The 20,148-nt window shown below is 40.6% G+C and overlaps 1 protein-coding gene across 1 annotated transcript; it reads right to left on the bottom strand.

Moving 5' to 3' along the window:
- Positions 1–2,366: 2,366 nt before the first annotated feature.
- On the bottom strand, positions 2,367–17,116 carry LOC139455369 (EGF-like domain-containing protein 2). Its single transcript, XM_071236926.1, has 10 exons — positions 17,071–17,116; positions 15,597–15,722; positions 14,863–14,982; positions 11,521–11,747; positions 10,526–10,674; positions 9,838–9,989; positions 8,802–8,886; positions 7,139–7,316; positions 4,557–4,665; positions 2,367–2,584 (listed from the first exon to the last, which is right to left on the bottom strand). The coding sequence occupies exons 1-10, from the start codon at positions 17,114–17,116 to the stop codon at positions 2,367–2,369; spliced, it is 1,410 nt and encodes a 469-aa protein (XP_071093027.1).
- Between the last annotated feature and the right edge of the window lie 3,032 nt (positions 17,117–20,148).

Below are 20,148 nucleotides of genomic sequence, written 5' to 3' on the forward strand. Positions count from 1 at the left end.
CACCTGGTATCTTCAGTATTTGATAATGATCCAAAAACACAGGCTTTTGGAACAGTCAGACTCGTGCAGTTGACTCTACTTTCGGCAGACTTGCCTTTGCATGTGTTTGCGACTGGTGCTACTGATGGGACAGGATACGCTCACCTTTTCGCAAACATTTACCATTTGATAGTGATTCATAAACACATACTCATGATACACACGGATTCGTACAATGGAATCTGCTCTGGTGCTGATGTTCTTATGATTGCAGAACTGGTAGTTTATATAATACATACAATTTGAGTATTTTATGTCAGAGACATCAATCAAAGTCTGGGGTTGCCATTTTCCCCGGGCCTATGCCTCCTTTAATGTATTCATAAACTGACACGCATGTCACAGAGCTACATAATAATAAAAATCAAGCTTGATAGGACTGCCACTAAGCCCGGGTCCAACTTTAATGCTGTTCCACGAGCCTTTATAATCTCACAGAATCATACGTAGCCCCAGTTTCACATATAAGCATGAGGATACTGAAAAATGATTGTACATACACTCTCTCTCTCTCTCTCTCTCTCTCTCTCTCTCTCTCTCTCTCTCTCTCTCTCTCTCTCTCTCTCTCTCTCTCTCTCTCTCTCTCTCTCTCTCTCCCACCCCTGTGTATGCGTGTGTATGCAAGTTTCCGAAACTGAATATCAATTCCTCCTGGAGCGCCCTGCTTACCTCAATTCAAGAATTAGACACTTTCCGCCATACTATTAGAGCACTGTTACAGTTAAAAATATATTAATTTGTTCACTGATAATTTCTTTTTATTAAATAACTGACAGTGTAGTCTATTCATTTAGACGCCATTGCATCAAAGACAATGTTAATGAATGTATAAATACCCGTTTTCAATTGTCTTGTCATCATGTTAATTAAATATTGCAATGTTTTTGTACTTGCCTTTATACAAAAATATACCATTAATAACGATATAGTTAAACAACAGCAATATAGTTCAACAATTTATTGCATACTTCATGCATACACATATATTCCATGACGATCATAGATACATAACTCCCTCATTTTTGGCGAACACCTGCAGCTGGTGTCTACACAGATTTTCAGTGAACTCTTACTGAGGTGTTTACCATTATTTTGCATTCTTGTGCCCGGTGGAATCTGTTTCGGTTGATGATCGAGAATGGTTATTCTCTGGCGTTGACGTTTTGTATTTGCTATACAAGCAGACCGTTATTAATTATACGCAAAGCTTATTGCCTATATATGTACACGGGACAATCTACATCGTCACAACGTAAAGCAAAGTCCAAAGGTTTATGGTATTGATAGTTAAAGTCCAAAGGATTATGGTATTAACAGTATTGGTAGTTGCAGTAAAAAAGAGTATCGTTTAATAACAGTATTGATAGCTGCAGTAAAAAAGAGTATAATTTGTAACAGTATTGATAGTCACGGTACAAAGAGTATCGTTTGTAACAGTATTGATAGTCGCAGTAAAAAGAGTATCGTTTGTAACAGTATTGGTAGTTGCAGTAAAAAGAGTATATTTTGTAACAGTATTGATAGTCGCAGTAAAAAGAGTATCGTTTGTAACAGTATTGGTAGTCGCAGTAAAAAGAGTATCGTTTGTAACAGTATTGATAGTCGAAGCAAAAAGAGTATCGTTTGTAATAGTATTGATAGTTGCAGTAAAAAAGAGTATAATTTGTAACAGTATTGATAGTCGCAGTAAAAAGAGTATCGTTTGTAACAGTATCGATAGTCGGAGTAAAAAGAGTATCGTTTGTAACAGTATTGATAGTCGCAGTAAAAAGAGTATTGTTTGTAACAGTATTGATAGTCGCAGTAAAAAGAGTATCGTTTGTAACAGTATTGATAGTTGCAGTAAAAAAGAGTATAATTTGTAACAGTATTGATAGTCGCAGTAAAAAGAGTATCGTTTGTAACAGTATCGATAGTCGGAGTAAAAAGAGTATCGTTTGTAACAGTATTGATAGTTGCAGTAAAAAAAGTATAATATGTAACAGTATTGATAGTTGCAGTAAAACGAGTATAATTTGAAACAGAATTGATTGTTGCAGTAAAATAGAGTATAATTTGTAACAGTATTGATAGTTGGAGTAAAAAAGAGGATCGTTTGTAACTGTATTGAAAGTTGCAGTGTAGTATAAATAAATAGAAAAAATTGAATACAATATTTACAAGTTGATTTACTCGAACTTATTATTGTAATACTGATAACGTGTCGAGCCCCAATACGCATATATGTATTAAATGAAATAAAAAAAGTCTTGTCGTAGTTTATGAAAAGTTCGTTGGTCTTGGTGATTAGACCTTCATCGTCAAAAGCGACATGTTGCCAGATAGAACTATGGCAGTGGCGGCTTCTCCGTCGTCACTGACGAAGCAGTCAAGTTGGTCATGGATTCACTTCTGCAACGACGCCGACGCGACATCACAATGATGACGATGAGGACGACACAGACGAAGAGGAGGAAGAACAGTGCCACGGCCATTACAATCAGGGTTAGAGTTATCTCCCATGGTCTACACTCTGTCTCAATGGCGGGCGGGTCGCTGTCGTCGTCTGCAAAACAACGATTGGCATTACCCATATGGCAGCCATTCACTCTACGGATAAACCACGCTTATCGGGATGGTTCAGTAAACTTTAAAGGAAGTCATCGAGTGATACCAAAAGACTAGAAGGCCTGAAGTGGCCACGTGACCAAAATACCAAAATGGAAATCTCTTTCTGAACAGTCTAGGTGTTATAAATTGCAAATTATAAACGTCTAGAAAACGGTGACGGTAATGTAAACCACATTTTGGTATTTAGAGTGAGTGATTGAGTATCGTTTCACACCGCTTTTAGCATTATTCCAGCAATATCACGGCGGGTTTGGTATTTAATAGCTCAAGTCATGAGCGTTGGGTGGCATTGTAAGAATTCGTCCGGATGACACGGTTTCTGGATTTGCAGAGTAACGCCGATATTTCTTTTGTGTTCACCCGTATTGTGTTGATATGACAAGGCTAATGATCGAGGTGAATTTACAGACCGCCGTCATGTAGCTGGAATATTACCGATTGCGGTGTTAAATAACAAACAAACAAACACACATTAAGGTAATCTTTCTTCCATCGATTACGTTTGCTTGATTGTTTAAAGCTATATGCAGTAGGGTCTCTATATGGAATCTATTTTATGTACAAGAACATCAACATTGTCCCGTCGAAGAAAATGGCGGACTCTGTATTACTTCAGACTTCATGAATGGCCAGACATGTTATCGATGGAAAGGTGGCCACCGGCTAATTCGTTGAACGGCACATATTCCCAGATAATGTCCAAGTGGAGGTGAGGTGAAATTGGGTTTAACGTCGCGTCCAAGATTATTGCACTGTGTGTGTGTGTGTGGCTGCTTGTACTAGTCCGGACTGATGCCGATTTATAGTGCTAGCTCACTGCTGAGATACCATGCCGCAGTTTAACATGAATACCCCACTCAGACACAGTATACTGACTCCGAGCCGACCAGTCCTTGTTTTGGCCCCTTAATCGCGAGCGCCATAAAGGGTAACAACAAGTACCATCTTTTAACGTCTTTTGGTATGACGCGGCCGGGGATCGAACCCCGAACCTTCCGCTCTCCGGGCGGACACTCTACCACTAGACCACGGAGGCGGTCTGTCCAAGTGGAAATAAGAGATTGGTTGTTTTACGCTACAGTGGGCAATATCCCAGCTAAATAACGAAGGGCTACTGAGTCTACACCCTCGTTACTGAAGGCATGTTACTGAACGACCCAAATGACTGGACTGGAAGCAGCCAAAACACAAAGCCTGACAACGCATCAAATTCAAGGACCGACCAGTTTCTTTTCTTTTTCAGGTTTTTCTTTCACAATACATTATTTCAGGTTTATCAGAAGTACAATTTAGTTTTGTAAAACCCGAGGGAAATGTTTTTTTTTCAGGCATTTAGTGGAACAAAGTATTTTCTAAATAATATAATACGTTGCCAGAATATCAAATAAACTGTCCCCTCGTCAGTAGCTGTATATACACGAGCACTGTGTCTGAGAAATGGTAATTAGGGCTGGGACGAGTCCAAATTTACTACCCGGGTAACCCCCCCCCCCCCCCCCCCCCCCCCCCTATTACCCGCCCTCTACCCGGGTGCCCACTGTAGGTCTCAGGAGATGTCTCAAAATGTCAGAATTGGGAACATTATTAGCATAGCCCTAGCAACGCGTATTTAGATACATGTGTTAAACAATCTGGTCATTCATACACTGAAGCTGAATTAAGTTATGTCTTTATTCAACCATATGAAACAAATAAGAAGGAATGGGTGCATAGTCAGAAAGAAATGCGAACATCAGTGGCTTGTAGTTTAACCATAGAGTTCAAGATAATCTTTGTCATTAAACAATATATATCGTGACTAACACACGGGTCCGGGTAGTCCTGTTGGTACCCGGGTCCTACTCAGTACCCACCTGACCCGGGTACCCGAGTTACCCGTCCCAGCCCTAATGGTAATGTTGACCCACCTTCAGTGGAGGCCGTGTCGCGAATCTTGATGACCTGCTCTAGGGTTGTGGTGGCTGCAGCATCTCGTCTTCTTCGCCCGTACCCCATCTCCCCTCCTGTACAGGTAGCCTATAACATTGCAACGGACGATCATGTCATGCTTATATCAACGGCCATTGCATGGGGACTACTTTAACATTGCACCAACGGACGATCATGTTATGCTTATATCAACGGCCATTGCATGGGGACTACTTTAACATTGCACCAACGGACGATCATGTTATGCTTATATCAACGGCCATTGCATGGGGACTACTTTAACATTGCACCAACGGACGATCATGTTATGCTTATATCAACGGCCATTGCATGGGGACTACTTTAACATTGCACCAACGGACGATCATGTTATGCTTATATCAACGGCCATTGCATGGGGACTACTTTAACATTGCACCAACGGACGATCATGTCATGGTTATAGAGAAAGTAATTGTATTGGGGCGACTTACAGCGTTGCACCAACGGACTAACATGGCATGCTTATATAGAAGGTCGACATAACATTGCACCAACGGACGATCGTGGCATGGTTATAGAGAAGGTCATTGTATTGGGACGACTTACAGCGTTGCACCAACGGACTAATATGACATGCTTATATAGAAGGTCGACATAACATTGCTCCAACTCACATTCGTGTCATTCTTATACAGAAGGTCATTGCATAGGGACGACTTATATCATTGCACCAACGGACGATCATGGCATTCTTATATAGAAGCTCTCTGTACAAGACCGACCTGTAACATTGCACCATCGGACGATCGTGGCATGGTTATATTATAGGCCACTGCAAAGGGACATCTTATGACATTGCACCAACGGGCGATAATGGCATTCTATAGAGAAGGCTACTGCATAGGGACGACTTTTAACATTGTACCAACGGAGGGAGCTGTGATTTTGTATGGAGACTAAATTTCTTTTTTCCAGCTTCATCTGCAAAACCAGTTATTGTTTTAATAAGACAATTTAAGATAATGAGCCTAAATATATTTTTACTAAAAAACACCTTTTTTGTGGCAGATAATCTAATTTTATTTCAACAGTTTGAAGCATAATTATTTTTTTCAAGCTTCTTGCTTGAACAATATATGTTTGCGATAAAATTCCAGGCCCTCCCATGAAAATCGAAAAGTCGGTCCCTTACAGAACAGGTTATTATATAGGGACGACTTATAACATCGTAACAACAAATGTTAAGAGCATGCTTTTAGTTTAGGGGAAGGAAACGGGTGGCTTATAACATTTCAATATCAGCCTATGGAAAAAGTAAATGAAGTTTAAATAAAAACGCTAACCATGAAGGTAAGATATAGATGCAATCTCTCAAAGGGTTGCTTAAGAGCTCAAAATGACTAATATCTGATATAAATAGTTTTAATCATCATGATTATATCTTTTATATGCATCATCGACATCATCTTCCCGAGGCAAGAGAGTTAACTGACTATAAAAGTCCAGTTTCCACACTTGTCGAACTAGGCTGGTATTATGGAGGTATATTTTGGCTGGACTAACGAGTCTATGCGCAACGAAATCGAAATCCAGTCAGTAAACTGTCGTGTAGATTTCGGTCGATTGCAGGATTTGCAAAGCACGTAAACCGCCAACTCGTTGTCAACAAATATTTTTCCAAATCTTTTCATGTTTTCAAATCAAGGTGCTCACGCATTTTGATGCACTTCGTGATGTAAGACCCGTTTTATAACACTATAGAACTTGATTATCGATCAGATCGTCTTGACTTGGCGCAGCCATTTTGTTTGATACAAATGCAAGTGATACGAGAGGCGGAATCTGATTGGTCCATAGGAGAGGCTCAGGAGGGACATGACTCGTAATAGCCACTGGTGGCGCTACGATCGATGCCAGGAATTACAGTCTTGTTCGGCAAGGATGGAAACTGGACTGTAAAGTCAGTTAACTCCCTTGCTTCGGGAAGATGCATCGACATTGAAATAATACGCCATCTAAACAAATTAGATCCCGGACAGTTGGTCCGCTTGCACAAAGCGATCGTAGCTTCGTAGCATGTTATTTTAACATGCTTTTAAATTAATCACCGAATTGAAATTGATTTGTGCAAGTGGGCCCTGGTCGCCTTAAGCATGTTCAGAGCCAAGGCACCCACGAAGATCCGGGGTAGAATAGGTCTTCAGCAACCCATGCTTGCCGTAAAATGCGACTACGCTTGTCGTCAGAGGCGACTAACGCGATCGGGTGATCAGACAAACTGACTTGGCTTTCAACAGTCAAAAGTCATGACTTCACGTAGGGATTCTGGGTAATAATAGAGGTCCCTAGAAACCTATGTGACTAAATGCAACAGGGGGTCAGGCTCACTGACTTCGCTAATACATGTCATCGTATTCCAATGCGTGGATCGATGTTCATGATATCAATCACTGGATTGTTTGGTCCAGACTCGATTATTTACAGACCGCCGTCATATAGCTGTAATATTGCTGAGTGCGGCGTTAAACAACAAACAAGCAAACAAACAAACAAACAAATCAGAGCCAAGGCTACTTACAGGGGCACACCTATCAGCATCTGCCAACACACAGACTTTGATGTCGAAGCTGAAGAGTACCTCATCACTACCTTCAAACCGGAAGGCGTAGAGAACGAGTTCTGAGTGGTCTGTGATGTTAACTGAGTTAGGTTTGAGAGCCGCCTTTGTCACTGGCATTGCTTCAGGGGTCATGCATCTGAAGTACAGAAACTATGTTGCACTATAGGATTAATTAAAACATGCAACCCTTTCTATAACCACAAGAACTATCTGCCGAAAGTAGAGTCAAATGTACGATTCTGACTGTTTCAAGAGCCTGTGTTTTTGGATCATTATCATATACTGAAGATACCGGGGGAAAGACGTCTCAAACACGTGCAAAGGCAAGTCAAGAGTCCATCCTTTATACACCACGGTCATATATGGTACATATATGGTATATATAGGAAATTGCGTCGGACAAAATTTTGGTCACTGCTGCGTCAAATTTGAATATGTCCTTTATGTCTATTATAAACTTTTTGAAAGCACTGCTGAGGCCTTATGGTAACATTGATCAACCAACGTTTAAGCAAGAGTCGTATGTCGCTCTTTGAATTCGTCGCAGGAAGAGCATGCTCGATTGTAAAATTGAAGACACTGAAGGCTGGAGCTGCAGGAATATTGCTCGACATAATTGGAAAGTTACCTCAACAGGAAATGATACCGCTACCTCGACTTGCGTGCGTGATTGATATCCACCCCCAGCCATTAACGTGAGTTTAAATAAAGTTTAATATTCACTATTGTGAGACAATATGTTCAAGATATGTATCATTAACAGCAATTAATGAGCTGGTCGAATAAGGTGCAAATAACGTCTTTTTCAATACAGAAATAACTTATTTTTAGTTCAGACATTTTCAATGCTCTTCTTGTCACACTAAGCCTAGCTGACAATAGATTCGTTGACTCAGTGAGTTTGAACAGTCGCCATTTACGTACAGTGTTCATTTACGGCGGGTCAGCTCCATTTGGGAGGAAACTCATGAGTACGGGGGGTCGTGCTGAGAAACCTAGAATCATTGTAATGTTGGGAGATGTAATGGTTGATGTATATTTTAGCGTTACGATATGGCAATGCGTATTTAATTATTAGCGGTATGCGATGACGAGTTATGTCCCTTTGAACGGAAGTGAGGGCGAGAGCACATGATTTGAAGATTACGATAAGGTGACATGTGCTGGATTTGCGAAAACGATTGCGTTACACATTGAACTTGTCAAATGAAAGTGTATGTTTGCGACAATGTGTTATGCTTGCCTGAATCCTAGCAAAATTGAATGTTTTTTTACGTGGCAAACGATGACGGGTCTCAGGAATACATCCATCAAAAATCATGAAGTGTGTTGCGTCTCATCGTTACATCACGAAGAGCATGGAACTTCATCATTTAGATGCGTGGAATAAGCTAAAACCACCAAATCAAGAACCGTTTGCAATCCGAATCAGGACGAATCCGGTATTAAAATCCACGCACCTTATAAGTTTTTGGCCACCTGCCCACCCATGCCCCTAGGCCATATTTTTAAAGGCGAACGTGGACACAGTTGGGCCGGGACAATTTACAATAATCTGTATGCTTCATGTTATCAATCTAACATCAGAACATGCTATTTTAGTGGATGTTTTGCTTCATACCCGTTGCGGATGAAGACGAGTGTTTTGTTGGTCCCCGTCCTGTTGTCAGTAGCCTCGCCGTACTCGATCCTCATGTGCGTATATACTAGAACACAGAACAGGTTGAGAGAGTGAATTGCATACCGCAGTCAGCATGTTTCAGTAAATAAATTGAGTGCAGACAAGGCAACCCAAATATTGAAGAAAAACAACAAATACCCTTTCCATAATCAGAAGACCATTGTACAATTCCGACTACATCATAAGCATGTGTTAATGAGTCACTATCAAATACTGACGATACAAAGTGTTCGCGAAATGGTGAGCCTTACGTTTGCATCCATCACAAACACACGCAGGGGCAAGTCAATTGTTCGCCTGAAAACACACACAGGAACATACACTATCAACGGCATCGAGGCAAAAGCCTAGTCACAGAGCCTGATCAACCATTTTAATCATGGCATATGCTGAGATGAATGATGTACCTGTGACCTATCCGAACCGGAATCCACAGTGATTTGGGTGATACAGAAGCAGGTTGACCCGCGTGGACACACTGAAATAACCCCGTGATACCAGTATACACTGTCAAACATAACACTGGTGTTGCTATGTAGTTTACTATCATTTGCAACTGTCATGTAATAACGATTTTGGTGAAGCAGTTACGTTAAGGGATACATTGCCGTTATGAGTGAGTGAGTGGGTTTAACGCCGCATTGGTCAGTATTCCAGTTACATCACGGCGTGTCAGCTTAATGTAGGAGTAAAGCCCGAAGTGATGCAGGTCTCAGACGTTTACCACTTTGGTGAAACCAACGAGAACGAGCAACGGATACTGACAAACCTAAAAATATATTCGGGGCGAATCGAGATTCGAACCCGCAATCATAGGTTTCTGGCGTACCCAAGAGACGCAACTCTGCTCAGCGAATTGCGGTGTCTTAGACGACTGGGCCCCCGTGCCCCCTTGGCCGTTATAAGCATAAATCCAGTCCACACAAGGGTATGTGATCCTGTGGTATTCGACTCACTACAGTGTTTCACTACAAACCTCCTTCGAGTCCAATGACAAAGCGTAGTTCCTCTCCAATAAGAACAGGCTTCCCGTTGGCAAGTGAATTGGTGATAGGCATACCATTCGATAGTATATACAATCTGGCGACTCCAAGGGGGTTCCAAATGGGCACAGGGTTTAGGCCGTCGCTGGTTGAAACAGAAAATAAATGTTTTAATTAATATTAAATATATGTTAACTATTTGGTTAAGCATAATTGTAATCAAGCAGTAAACTGCAGTGTCAATACATAACATGTTTTATTTATTCTTTAACACCTCGGGCTGCGACGTGAAGATCCGGGGTAGAATAGGTCTTCACCAACCCATGCTTGCCGTAAAAGTCGACTATGCTTGTCGTGAGAGGCGACTAACGGGATCGGGTGGTCAGGCTCGCTGACTTGGTTGATGCATGTCATCGTATCCCAATTGCATCGATCGATGCTCATGATGTCAACACTGGATTGTCTGGTCCAGACTCTATTATTGACAGACCGCCGTCATATAGTTGCTGAGTGCGGCGTTAAACAACAAACCAAACCAAACCAAACATCGGGCTGCAATATTAGAGCTTTAACACGGCATCCTAAAAATAGGTGTCAGGGCAAGATAAACCAGTGATTGATATTATGACAACGTCCCCTGTACTTCTACTGTTCAAGGAGCATCAAAACCCTGTTACGTACTGAGTGGTGCCGAGAGTGATTGCTCCGGCGACAGTCACGTTGTCCTCCATGACACATCTGGCCGTGACGAGGTCATCCACGTGTAAGATCATCTCCGTGTCGTAGCGGACAACAGCGGTCCTAATGAACTCCCGTGTTCCATTGCCATGCTGTTACCAATAGTGGGAAGGCGTGGAAAAGAAACCCACAAAAAAACGATTGCTGACAAAATACAATGTGATTGCAATGATATTGTTTAATTTTTGTTCACAGAAATGTCCATACCAGTGTAAACTGTATTTTTCACACACTGAATTCAGACACACATATAGGATTAGAAATTACACATTAAGATTTAGAATCCATGTTATTCAGTAAATTACAGATGGGGCTATTTGTATAGTTACCAATAACCTGAAACTCCTAAGTATACCATGTGCAAATATCTTATCTGTCTAATATTGTAATTTCTTGTTATGATCGTGTTGTGATCAGACATATTTTCGCCAGTGGCGGATCAAGGTTCGACAACGCATCCATCCCACCTCCTCTAAAGAATCCCCACTGAATTCATCCCCACCCAATGTCACAATAACATTAAAACTAGCCCAATTAGATTCCATTCCGCATTTTAATACATATCCCACTCAGACACAGAATGCTGACTCCGAGCTGAAATGTCCCTGTTTTATGCCGTTAATTTCAAGCACCAGGCAGGGTAACAACAAGTACCATCTTTTAACGTCTTTTTGAATGACGCGGCCAGGGGATTGAAGACGCTCTATTCACTACACAACGTGGTTAAATATATCATCAAAGGTATAAGACTGTATTTGTGTTAAAAGTTTCAAATATAACTTTTTGTGAGACGTTGTCATGGGCAGTTCACTGTTGTAATATATATATATATATATATATATATATATATATATATATATATATATATATATATATATATATATATATATATCTATCTTTGTAGTGCATTTATCATTTTATTAAAACCATTTACTTACATCTACGAGGACGGCAGAACCACATTCACTACTGTTATGGAGCACCTCAATATAGCGCCCTTCATCCCAAGTGTCCGGCAGCTGGTCAGTGTCAGATGCATTCACTGGAACCACCACCGATTCACATACTGGGGTCCCCCTCATACCCTCAATGTAGGCAATGCCGGCGAAGGTTCCGTAAGGGTTAATACCAATGACCATCAAACTCTCGGTGCAGTATACATCAACTGGAAATAAAGCAACGGTATCCTCCCATCAGCCATACAGGCCATTTGTCATACAGCTTATAACAACATAGGCTATGCATGACTGGACCTAATCCCCTGCCTTCTACCTATCAATATAGACTGTTCCACACAGATCATTAACTGTGTTTATGTTTAAGTGTGAATTATAGGGAACACCAGGATTATAATTATGAATGATCCTGTGCTAATACATTTGCAGATTGTAAGAAAACAAATTGTAAAGCAGAAAAGTAATTAATAAATTAGTATGGTTTATTCAACATAATATTATAAATATGAACCATGTTTAACAAGACTTAGTAACATAATTCAACATTCAAAGCATCATAATGGCGGATAAGGGCTATCCAAGCTTCAATAGGTGACCTGCAGCATCAAGGAACTGGATTGGACTTTTCCTTCCTTGGGTCAGTTGATCTTTCTGTCTCTGGAGTCTGTTGTCAACCTCACGGTAGACCCGCTTTCTACTTGGTTCAGGTGCACCGAGGTTGATCTGCGCCAATTTCACCTTGTCTGCTTTCTCAGTCATTCGGAAGATTTCTATCAGACGGTAGATGTTGGGGTGTTGGTGAGGAAGACTTCTATTCAGCTTGTTGTGGAAGCCTTCCAGGATGTGGTTGGTCCTCGGGCCAATGGTGTCATGGTGATTCCAAAGGTGAATCGGAAAGCGAGCATCATAATCTACCCAAGTCAATACCATGTAGTCATTGAGTGAGTGAGTGAGTTCGGTTTAACGCCGCTTTAAACAGTACTCCAGTTATATCGCGGCGTGTCAGCTTAATGTGGGAGGAAAGCCCGAAGTGATGCAGGTCTTAGACGTTTACCACTTTGGTGAAACCCACGAGCAAGGGTATGGTGCTGACAAACCTAGAAACATAATCGGGGCGAACCGGGATTCGAACCCACAATCATAGGTTTCTGGCGTGCCCAAGGGACGCAACTCTGCACAGCGAATCGCGGCGCCTTAGACGACTGGGCCACCCGTGCCCCCCTGTAGTCGTTAAATGTCTCAGCTCTGGGTGGATCAGGTTCTGCTGCATCGCTTCTAGCCAGGCGTCTTGGACATGATCTGCAGGGAGAAGCGCTAGACCTGCTGCCCGTCTAATACACTGTTGCACTGCATCTTCTTTATAGGCTACAGCCAGTCCGAGGTCTTGTGTCTTCCTCCATATTGCTTGGCTGTAATGGAAGATGCAGCACTTGACTTCAGCGTTGGGGCACTCCAACTGGATGGCACGGATTGCTGCTCAAAATCTGTCTACAGGCGAGTGGGGGCAAGTTCTCTGTTCAGGGTGTCTGCAACATGGGTCTTCATACGGCTGAACAGTCTTCTGAAAGTTGTCATCTGGCGGTCGGGTAGCAAAGCATAAACTACGGGATAGCTGGCAGATCCACTTCTTACGCTAAGTATGTACACTTGATCCAAAAGGGCAGGGCAGGCGGTAAAGGTACCGTCCATGTCTATCGTCTCAGCACCTTGTAGGATCTGTACCTGCTCATCTGTGGCAAAGGCAAGGATCTTATTTTCTTCTCCATCGCTGAATAGGAGGAAGCGGCCCCAATCTGATGTATGGCTCCAGGCATCATCTAGGTCCACTTGGGCTCTGGTTTGGGGCAGGACAGGTATGGTCTTCCTTTGTGGCGGTAAAGGGCACTGCAATGAGGGTTTGGGGTTGGTCATCATCTTCTTCAGCGATATGTTGGTTGTAGAGCTGCTGTATCGGGGTTGTTTCCTCTCTTGCTCTCTTCCTCATGTTGCTGTCAAAACGAACTCGGTTTGAATTCTCAGGGGGGTGGTTGTGCTCTGACACATTCCTCACAAAATCACCAACACTAGTGCACTTGCCGGAGCAAGATTTAATTACACAACGCCAGTGTTGTGCTGTCTGTCTTGTTGCATTCTTGTTGAACAAGTATCCTTCAAAGAGAACCTGCTGAGTACCGCAGGCTGACGTAACGTATTCTACAAGTCGCAGCGTCATGATTGTGAATGATGTAAAAGCAATTGATATAGTATTTATACATATGTGTGTGATCACAAAATACATCTCATCAGTTAAACAGTTTCTCATCTCAAATATCTCCAGTCTCCTTTCATAGGATTACATAAATTATATTTATTAACATCAAAGGGCAAAGTATTTATTAAAACAACTTCTTAATTATTTGTTAGTGAAAGAACTTACAGTGACTTTGATCATTTTAATAACCTCTTCTCACAAGATAACCAGCTCACAACAACTCAGCCTTTATGAATTTAACATTGTTGTTGTAACAAAGACCTTAACGCAGAGTGTTGGGTCATACCATTACAGCTTAAGGTGAGTGCTCTAATTACCCCCTACTCAACTGTATGACGATTGGCAATAACAAGGTGTATGACAAATGGCCTGTATGACTGATGGGAGGGAACCAAAGCAACAAAGCCCTTTCCACATTCATGGTGTCCATTGTACGATTCCGACTATGCATATGCTTATGAATCACTATGAAATAGTGATGATACCTGTTGTTCGCGAAAAGGTTAGTATATCCTGCCCCATAACCCGTCATAAACACATGCAAAGGTAAGTCAACTTTTCACTTTAAAATCACGGGAACATGGTACAGGCAAAAATAAAGAATTGCGCCCCGCGTCATTTTGTTCAGTGATGCGTCAAATTTGGAAATGTCTTCCATAGAATTGGGATTTTGTATGGATATTTGATATTTGTTCAGCTACAGCCGCAAAACCATACATGCATGCATAGACAGACACAGACACAGACACAGACACAGAAACACACAGAAACACACACACACACACACACACACACACACACACACACACACACACACACACACACATATACATATATATATATATATATATATATATATATATACATACTCGTACGTCACCTTAAATATATATAATGTTCGTTGTATGACAATGCGATCTTGGTCAACATTTTTATTGTCAACTGTGCGAACATTTCCCAGATGGCCTGTGGAATATTAATGTACCTTAATCACAGCGTATTTCTTGGTGGTGTTTACATGTAAATGTGTTTTGTTGAACGATGTCCCTGTTGCCAGCACGTGTTAAACTTACATCTCTTCCGATCGCATGTCTCTCCATAGTACTCTCTGCCACAGTAGCACTTATCTACCGCCCCTTCTGTGTAGCAGGTGCCCTGGCCCTCCGTGCAGATGCTGCAGGTAGTTTTAGAGCCTAGAGTTCAGGAACATACACACGTGATGCATCGACATATGGTATTCATGCAGCTAAATACATATGCAAAATCATATCATATTCGCAAATAAGAAAAGCGAAGATATAATACTATGCATCGTTAATTATTTTTTTGATAAATACATTCACTGGAATAAATGTATATTTTCCAAGCTTGGAAACGACCACAGTTTAACAAACGTGTTCATGGTTTCCAAACGTTTTCAACACGTTTCCACATTTGAACAATCTTGTAAAGTATGACAGTTTCCAAACGTTTTCAGAAATACTTTCCAACAATTTCCGCGTTTTCTGAAATTTATGAACAAGGTCATAGTTCATCCTGTATTTGGGGATGATTTATATCTCCATGAGTTGAAATATACTAGATTTAATGATCCAAGAAAATACACTGGACAAAAAGGGGGGAAAATTGCTTTGTTTATTTTACAATTGAGAATTAATTGTTAACTACATGGTGTTCTGAAAACATTATAGTGGGTCTAAAGAAATTATTCTTCAGCCTCTCACGCATATGCACACATACGCGTATTATCACAAACGTATCATCTCCAGATATTTACAGAGTAGAACCATGAAACAGTTATACTTACTTGAATCCAGGGCACAATCATATCCCTCGAACCCACTCGACTGACAATCGCACAATGGCTGACCAAGGGTGCATACCCCATTGACACAGGCTTGAGACATCCGCCTACAGTCGAAGGTTGCCTCCACTAAAATGATAGTGACAGTAAGTCGTCATTTCACCAAAAGGTGTATTATGTTAAAAACATGATCAAATATCAGGCTTAAGTAAACAGACAATTAGATACAAATGTAGGTAATGCTATCTGGACATCAATGAAGAAGGCGTTTAAGTGTTTAAAAGTATACATCCTTTAAAAAGCATTCACATATTTACATGAAATGTAGTCTTCTGAATCAGGACAGTACGGGAAGCATGTGGATGATAGGCAAGTGTTACTATATACTTGAATCTTGCAGAAATTTGCAGAAACCGTGTCGCTAATAATTTATATTATACGTCACGTGAGACGGTTATATCACACATAACTTTATAACGTTTATATTACCAGTCACTTGAAAACACTTATATGACAAGTCACTTTATAACGCTTACATTACACGTCACTTGATAACACTAATATTACACGTCACTTGATAATGCTTACATTACACGTCACATAAGGTTATATCACATGTCACTTTAAAACGATTATAGGGGCGGTCAGGTAGCCTAGTGGTTAAAGCGTTCGCTCGTCACGCCGAAGACCCGGGTTCGATTCCCGACATGGCTACAATGTGTGAAGCCCATTTCTGGTGTCCCCCGCCGTGATATTGCTGGAATATTGCTAAAAGCGGCGTAAAACCATACTCACTCATTCACTTATAACGATCATAATACACATCACTTGATAACGCTTATATTACATGTCGCTTGATAACACTTATATTACACGTCACTTTATAACGATTATAAAACACATCACTTGATAACGCTTATATTACATGTCACTTTATAACACTAACATTACGCGTCACTTGATAACGTTTATATTATACGTCACGTGAGAAGGATATATTACACGTCAGTTGATAACACTTACACTACACGTCACTTGATAGGACTGATATTATACGTCACTTGATAAATGTTTATATTATACGTCACATGAGAAGGTAATATTGCACGTCACTTGATAACGCTTACATTACACGTCACTTGATAACACTAATAATACAAACCACTTGATAACGTTTATATCATACGTCATGTGAGAAGGTTATATTACACGTCACTTGATATCACCTGTATAACACGTCATTTGATAACGTTTATATTATACGTCACGTGAGAAGGTAACATTACAGGTCAGTTGATAACACTTACATTACACGTCACTTGATAACACCCATATTACATGCAAAAAGATACCAGTTATATCATAAATGTGTATGGAATATTGTCAAAACCGGTGTAAACCCATACTACCGCACTATCTCATTCACTCACTCACAATACATGTATTACCGTTATCGGGTTCTAAATATTTACATTACCTAGGCCCAAAGCGAGCAACAGTACCCAGACAACCATAGATCTCATTGTGGACAGCTTTAAAATCACTGAAAGCAAAATAAAGATATAATTTCGCCTGGAAATTGAATAATTCACCCAACATTTTGTATAATAGATATCATTTATTGTAACATTCATGAAAATAACACCACATTAGAGTAGCCTCCCTTTGATAAAGGCTAGTTACTCTAGCGGTAACTAGCTCGCAAAGACACATTCGCGTCATAACATCTACTGTAAATCTTGATATTAACGCGAGCGTGTATTAAATGCGAAAAATGCGAGTGATCTTTCCTCGCATTATCAAACATCGCATATATATCAACAATAAGACATTTTGGATAGCAGAAATAAGAACTTAGTATGTATATGGAAACATCCACACGAATTCCTGCCTACCTGAACGTACAGCCGGTCATTGGCCTCTCACGTTTCAAATACCCCTACATCACATCTTCCCGATGTTTTTATTGAGTGAGACACGGCTTGTAAGCGTTCTGGTGCAATCTACCTTAGCTGATTGGGTCGATATCTTCAAAATATTGAGCAAGTAAACCTGAAAGTAATAATTTAGATAACCGAAGCTCAGTTCTTTGTAGCGTCGAATTCCTGCTGTGGTATTCACAATCATCAAAGCGAGTGGGAATTGAAAGCTTGTTATACGCACAACTCACATGGGCAGCATGTCCAGAAACCTGATACATTTCTGTGAGCAAGAAAGTGCGAGCATGAAAGTTATATTTTAGCTTGAACATTAATTCAGCTCGTCACAAATAACACCCTGAGATATTCTTATAAAGGTTGAAACAGAATATTCATAAGTTTATTACTTCAAAGACATTATGTATAGGCGCACACATAAACCCTTTCGATATGTGTGTTAATCACATACTAAAATTGTGATGCATGTTGTGACACCGTATATGGACTGCTGACATGGCGAACACCCTCTTGACATTACGTTTGCTTTAACACCGTGGTGAGCAATATTCAAGCAATATCACGCTGTGTTAGTGTATGCGGTTCAATGATCATGTCAGAAAATAAAATACGGTTTAAATCTATCAAATTTAGTCACGTTGACGAGCGAAATTTAACAAAAGGGATATTCCCAAGATTTCATAAATTACACTTAATTTCAGTAGCTGATTTCCAGGCCTGCAATATTATAACATGTATGATCCCTACAATGAACATAATTGTAGAGGAAACAACATAAACGTCTATATGTACTTACTTGTATATACAACTCAGGTGTAACTTTCAACGATATTGTCATATATACTAGCGGAAAAAGTAAATGTGCTTCATATAAAATTCAATAAAAAATAAGTTTGTTACTTTTTGAAATTAAGGATCCGATTGTTTTTGGGCGCCAATTGGGTTATATTTTTAAATATGATAACTATATTTCTGGGACTTAATATCACTCTGGACCAGAACCAATTCAGAGGCTGATGTATCTCCACCTCTCTTCTAGAGCGTGTCGCTGTGTCTTCCTGGTATGGGTATTGCCAATCCATCTGTCATGATAACACATTGATAAGGCGGTGGACGTTTAACTAATGGGAGGATACCGGCCAAGTATTATATGTTGTTATTTTCAATAACATAACATTTACACTACTTTATAGGTGACAAGGGTGGCCCAGTCGTCTAAGGCGCCGCGATTCGCTGTGCAGAGTTGCGTCCCTTGGACACACCAGAAAACTATGATTGTGGGTTCGACATTAAGCTGACACGCCGTGATATAACTGGAATACTGTTAAAAGCGGAATTAAACCAAACTCATTCACTCACTATACTACTTTATACGAAGTACTTTTACTTTTTTCCGTTAGTATTGTTGGAAGCCTCGGTGGCCGAATGGGTTAGATCGCTGATTTTGTGTTCCGCCCACACTGTGGCAGTGTGGGTTCGAAACCCTGACTCAACCCCCAAAAGTACTAGAATCTGTACTTTACCAATATGTGTTATCCAAAATATAACATTTGTTACAATTGAACAATGGCATTGTGTGTTCATGTTTTAGTTATCATGTGCCATAGTTATCTATAGCTATGTACATACATCTATATATATCACGTCAATGCCAGAGAATAACCAGTCTCGATTATCAGGGCGTAAAAGACACCGACCCAATTACGTGCATGTTTTCACCGTCTTCCCGAGGCAAGAGAGTTAACTGACTTTAAAAGTCCAGTTTCCACCCTGCCGAACTAGGCTGGAATTACTGGGCTAGATCGTAGCGCCACCAGTGGCTATTACCAGTTATGTCCCTTCTATGCCTCTCCTATGGACCAATCAGATTCCACCTCTCGTATCACTTGCGTTTGCTTCACAGAAAATGGTGGCCCAGTTAGGACGACCTGATCGATAATCAAGATCTATATTGTGATATAAGGGGTCTTACATCGCGAAATGCATCAAATCACGTGAGCACCTTGATTAAAAACATGAAAAGATTTGGAAAATCTCGCTGACAACGAGTTGGCGGTGCACATGCTTTGCAAATCCTGCAATCGACCGAAATCTGCACGACAGTTTACGAACCGGATTTCGATTTCGGTGCGCGATTTTGATTGGACTATGCATAGACTCGTTAGTCGAGCCAAAATGTAACTCCATAATACCAGCCTAGTTCGGCAAGGGTGGAAACTGGACTTTCATAGTCAGTTAACTCTCCTGCCTCGGGAAGATGGTTTTCACCGACCCTATGTAGATGAAACTCTCTTCACCTCATCTCACAGTTTTGTTTTGTATGTTGATATGGCTGTCATACTGTGTTCTATAACGTTCAGCCTGCACATATATTTCCCATTTCCCGTATTTATTTATAGGAATACAGATAAAGTTCAACCAAATTCTATACAAAAACAGACAACAGACAAACAGAAACAGGTGCGGTTTGTTAAGCATGAGTATGTGGATGTCATAAAACTTTCCAACATATTGCAGGGGCTGTGGCAAAGACATTGCAATAAAATATGTTATGTTAATTTGGAAAGATATGAGTCATGGTTTCCATTTGCTGAAGCTGTTTGAGAGATATTAAAGCC

The sequence above is a fragment of the Haliotis cracherodii genome, unplaced genomic scaffold (genome assembly GCF_022045235.1).
Source record: "Haliotis cracherodii isolate W230 unplaced genomic scaffold, xgHalCrac1.p SCAF_11, whole genome shotgun sequence".
NCBI lineage: Eukaryota > Metazoa > Mollusca > Gastropoda > Lepetellida > Haliotidae > Haliotis > Haliotis cracherodii.

Bases quoted from the DNA above. Each gene is read 5' to 3' on its own strand.
- LOC139455369 (XM_071236926.1), bottom strand. From the start codon at position 17,116: ATGAGATCTATGGTTGTCTGGGTACTGTTGCTCGCTTTGGGCCTAG. The intron at 11,748-14,862 runs GTAAGTTTAACA...CTTTATTTCCAG, and splicing joins GACATGCGATCGGAAGAGAT to TTGATGTATACTGCACCGAG. The intron at 9,990-10,525 runs GTACGTAACAGG...TGTTTCAACCAG, and splicing joins ATCACTCTCGGCACCACTCA to CGACGGCCTAAACCCTGTGC.